The sequence below is a fragment of the Otolemur garnettii genome, unplaced genomic scaffold, assembly GCF_000181295.1.
Source record: "Otolemur garnettii isolate 467f Iridium unplaced genomic scaffold, OtoGar3 scaffold00128, whole genome shotgun sequence".
Taxonomy (NCBI): domain Eukaryota; kingdom Metazoa; phylum Chordata; class Mammalia; order Primates; family Galagidae; genus Otolemur; species Otolemur garnettii.
Window position 1 is genome coordinate 4,131,726 of NW_003852523.1, and position 4,978 is coordinate 4,136,703.

Below are 4,978 nucleotides of genomic sequence, written 5' to 3' on the forward strand. Positions count from 1 at the left end.
CTTCTCAAAAAAAAAAAAAAAAAAAAAAACCAAACAAACAAACAAACAACCTAGTTTGGCAAAAGTTCTGAAGTTCCCCACAGAAGGCCTACGGATAGAGAGTGAGCATGATGAGAGGAGGGCGGCAGCAGCCGCCACTTCAGAAGCACACCTCAGGCCCACGTGGCCACACATCCCACCACCAGGACAGCTGTGGTCAGATGACAGCAAGTAGGGGTGAGGAGGGAGAAGGCAAAACTTTCACATGAAGCTGGTGGAAACGCTCTGGGAAAGTTTGGCAGTTTCTCAGTTAAATGTAAGTTTACTCCATGTCCAGCAGTTTCACACCTACACATCTAGGCAAGAGAAATGAAGTCGCATGTCCCCAGATCTGCATGCAAGTGTTCACAGCAACACTATTCAAAAGAACCAAAAAGTAAAACTTCAAATGTCTGTCAACTGGGGCAGGGACAAGTCAGGAGCTGCTGATACATACCGCAGCAGGGCCCAACAGCACACACGCAAGGCAAGAGGAACCAGACGTAGACGATTACACACTGTATGATTCCACTTACAGGAAAAGTCCAAAAAAGGCAAACTTATAGTCAGAGGACAGAGTAGCAACTGCTGTGGCTGGGGGGAGGGATTTGGGGTGGGGGTGGAAACGGACCACAAACAGGCATTTTTGGAAGTATTCTGAAACTGGACTGTGGTGATGCCTGCAAGACTAGAAACTTTCTAAACCACTGGCTTGTATACTTAATACAGGTAAAACTTACAGTATGTATATTATAGCTCAGCAAAGCTGTTTATGGAATGCACATAGGGGAAAGGCTCAAGGCACACCAGGACCCTCAGCATCAGCTCTACTGACCACTTTGTCTGAAGGCCTGTCCTGCCCATGAGTGCCTGCAGCTCAGCAATCCCACCTCATAGCAGTGGCAACCCCAAATGCCTCTAGACACTGCCAGATGTCCTCTGAGTTCAACCATCACCCCAGGTGAAACCACTTAATATTTTAAAATTTGCTTTTTTCATTTGACACATCTTTCCAGTACGTAGATTCTACCGGAGTCACTTTAATGCTGCATGGCATCCCACTACATCATGTCCCATAAATTACGTGGGACAGTGACATTTCCATTTGTTTTGAATACTACAATGAATATGGCAATACACTCATGTAGAGATCTTCACGAGACTTCCTCTGAAGAAGACTGGGATTGCTAGGTCAGAGAATATACAATATAAACTAAAAACATCTATTTGAAAATCTGAGGTTTAATTTTAACAGAGGACAATACTGACCAGACCAGGCTTCAGTCAGCAAGAATCTGGACATATAAAGAGGTCACTGTGATCGTGATGATGGCCAGAGTGGGAGGTCCTGCAGGCCTCCCTGTGCAGACTGGAGCCCTGGAATTCCTGCTTCCATCCGCTGGAGAACCTTGGGATATCACTGCACCCCGGGGGCCTCATAGGCACTGGGACGTGCCATCAATCAAGGGTCCCCAACCACCACTTAGTAAGGAGAAGGCCCTTCTTATCTTACTACAGCCTCAAGAGCTGGTTTAGACAGTTGACAACGGATTGCAGACCAGGCAGGGAAGTTACCAATGCTTCTAGAACGCTGGGGTAAGACAGAGCTACCCCAGCCAAGGAGGATGCATAGAGGCCTGCTCCACAGGGTGCTCTCATTGAAGAGGGTAACTGTCCTCTCTGTAGCTACAGCTATGTGGCAACGGTGACACACAGGCCATAGCCCCTATGGCTGGGCAAGACCTGAAGCTATCTGTCTGATGCACACAAATGACTTGTCAGAAAAGCAAAGTGACTGGGCCAACACCAGAAAGCCATGCCAGGGACACACAGCTCTGAGGGCCCTGCAGGCACAAACGTCTCTGGGGACTTCACACTCACACTCTACCCTGAACTCCGCAGAAGCACTACTTATTTCTATTTTTAATTAGACATGTGGCCTGTGGCAAATCTGTTATTTAGCTATCTTATTTACCAATCTGTTATATGCCCATGTCCCAGCCTAGTCCCTTGGTCCTGTTCTTTCAGGGTAAAGATTTGCATTCCCCTATGACACACCTGCATCATAATGTAAAGGTCCTTAGTATCTGCTGTTTGAACATCTGAAGACATTTTCTTCACCAGCCCTGTGGGTGAGCACAACAGCCAGAGTTCACAGCACTGGGCTTCCAGGAGGCAAGCCTAGTTTTTAGAAATACTAGGGTATAGAGGTGGCCCTGGAAACCTCTGAAGAATAAAAAGAGAGAAGAAAATCTATCACTGAGAAATAAAAACCCAGTCACCAAAACAGCACTGGGAGGGCTCGGCGCCTATAGCTCAACTGGCTAAGACGCCAGCCACGTACCCCTAAGGTGGTGGGTTCGAATCCCCAGCCCGGACCCGCCAAACAACAATGACGGCTGCAACCAAAAAATAGCCGGGCGTTGTGGCAGGCGCCTGTGGTCCCAGCTACTTGGGAGGCGGAGGCAAGAGACTCGCTTAAGCCCAGGAGTTGGAGGTTGCTGTGAGCTGTAATGCCACAGCACTCTACCCAGGGGGACAGCTTGAGGCTCTGTCTCAAAAACAAAAAAAAAACAGCACTGGGAGGACAGTTAATTCCGTTTCAAGTACATCTGTAAATGGCCCCCTGTTTGGGAAGCATCTGAAGGACTAGACCCACACTTGCAGGGTTAAGCAGGGGAATTCCACATGAATGCAGAAGCCTTATTCAAACATGAGACTACTCTACCTAAAGATAGTTCTAGTTACTTTTTAAGACAGGTTTTCAAAATATTGGTTTAACTTCACACTGTTTATCTAGTATTAGTAATAGTTACTCTAACAGATTTTCAACAATGAACACTTTTGAAAGCCACACTAGAAGGCTCAGCTGTTCCTTCACTTGGCTTCTAAATAAGACAACTGTGGATATGTGTGAGGCAACACCCTCAGGACCACAGAACTGCCGGGGGCCTTGGCCTCTGCACTCCAGACAGGCCGTCCACCAATCTGTGCCCCTACAATAGGACTGCTACCCAGGTGACATGTACGAGTGTGGGTGTGCCTGTTTACACAGGACGCAGCAGATGAAGCAAGCAGGCAGTACACCAGCTCCTGGTGCTGGCCCTGCTGCTGCAGATGTAAAGAGCTGCACCAACAAGAAGTAGGCGGTGCACTTCAGTGCTGAGGACACACAGATCAAGGCACTTGACATCCACCTCGCAACTGCCTTGAAAAAGAAGGCACAAACCACGTTTGGTAACCATCCAGCTCAGATTCCAGCCACCCCCAGACACAGGGAGCACACGTGCCATGGGCACCGAGGGTGCCCCAAATTACCAGAGAGTGGTGGGCCTGCTGTAGCTCTCCACATAGTGTTCACTGATGACTTTAAAAGACATTTTGCTTATCAGAAAGACTCATCTTCACACCAGTTTTCATGTGTTAACTAACCTCCACAGCAGCATTAAGAATTAATGTGGCAAGAGCAGCAGGGAAATTCCAGCGAGGGGGAAGCTGAAGACCACACCAGCAGCCTGGCACTCTTCAATCCCAGAACTCAACCTGGGGACTTTCTAGTGAACTGAAAGAACTCATTTCACTCAGGAGAAAACTAGGAGACTGATAATAAATTTCAACTTCCTGGGGGTGGCGCCTGTGGTTCAGTGAGTAGGGTGCGGGACCCATATACTGAGGGTGGTGGGGTTGAACCCACCACAACTCCAGCCAAACTGCAACAAAAAAATAGCTGGGCACTGTGGAGGGGGCCTGTAGTCCCAGCTACTTGGGAGGCCGAGGCAAGAGAATCGCCTAAGCCCAAGAGCTGGAGGTTGCTGTGAGCTGTGACGCCACAGCACTCTACCGAGGGTGACATAGTGAGCCTCTATCTCTAAAAAAAAAAAATTAATTTATTAATTAATTTCAACTTCCTGAATTTTACCTAATCTAACTTTGTTGCAAATACAATAAATCTATTGAAGGTAGAAAGAAGAAAAACCTAAGGGCCTGAGTCAGGGCCACAAAGCTCTGTAGAACTGGGGTCCAGGCAACGCCAGTGCAAGTTAAATGCCACAGAATCTAGAACCACACCACTCGTGTCAGAACTGAGCCACACCTTGGGTCAAAACAGCATGAGGCTCACAAGCTCAGATAAGGCAAACAGAAAAAGGAGAAGCAGCAGAGGGGAGATCCCCTGGGAGGGAAGGAGAGGGAAGAGAAGTCCCAGCCCACAGGCAGGGCAGTGCCACAGGGATAACAGGCATCTCTCAGGTTCCTCTGTTCACTGTCAGAACCTTAGTCTTCCAGAGACTACTAGAAGCCAGAGCCACTCACTGTATTTGAGACTAACTCACCACGACCACACAATATTCCATAATCATCATCTTAAAACTCTATAAATATGTAATATTTACAACTAACCCTTTTACTGGTTCTAAGGAAAGTGCCATTTCTTTTGGATCAACATGTAGGCTGTTTTGTGCTTGTAGGTCAGCAGACTAGAGAAGAGCTGAAAGGGGTGAGAGCCACTTGGCCTTTTCTCCAGGTGACACTGTGAGCACAGCCACCCTACTAAAGTGGTTCTTAGGTCTAACTTCTAGTAAAGTCTAAAGAACAGTCACACACATAAGATTAACTTACATGATCAATGCCTCCCATTCAAAAAAATTCTCTTCATTCATGGGGCCTGCAGGGAAGGAAAAATTTCACGTCATTTTAACTGTGAAGGCAACTTTGGAAATTACATGATAAAGGTGTTAACATTAGTACTTCACCTGCCACAATTCCTTCTGGAGGGTTCAGTGTTAATTCTACAAAATAAAAAGTAAAACCATTATTAAACAATGAATATTATATTTTCATTTTAACAAAAAACCTTTACAAAGCATATGTGACTACAGGTTGCAAAAATTTGACATTATCAAATATAGCAAATATTTTATAAGTTAGCTATTGATTTTTCTTTTTTCTTTTTTTTTTTTTT

General features: G+C 46.3%; 1 protein-coding gene across 1 annotated transcript in view; it reads right to left on the reverse strand.

The window, feature by feature from the left end:
- UBE2G2 (ubiquitin conjugating enzyme E2 G2) overlaps positions 1 to 4,978 on the reverse strand; it is a 49,253-nt gene that overhangs the window by 19,764 nt on the left and 24,511 nt on the right. The window contains exons 2-3 of the mRNA XM_023518110.1: positions 4,770 to 4,805; positions 4,636 to 4,681 (exon numbers count right to left, since the gene is read on the reverse strand). Of these exons, the coding sequence (XP_023373878.1) occupies positions 4,636 to 4,681; positions 4,770 to 4,805 (82 nt within the window). The remainder of the gene's footprint in view (positions 1 to 4,635; positions 4,682 to 4,769; positions 4,806 to 4,978) is intronic.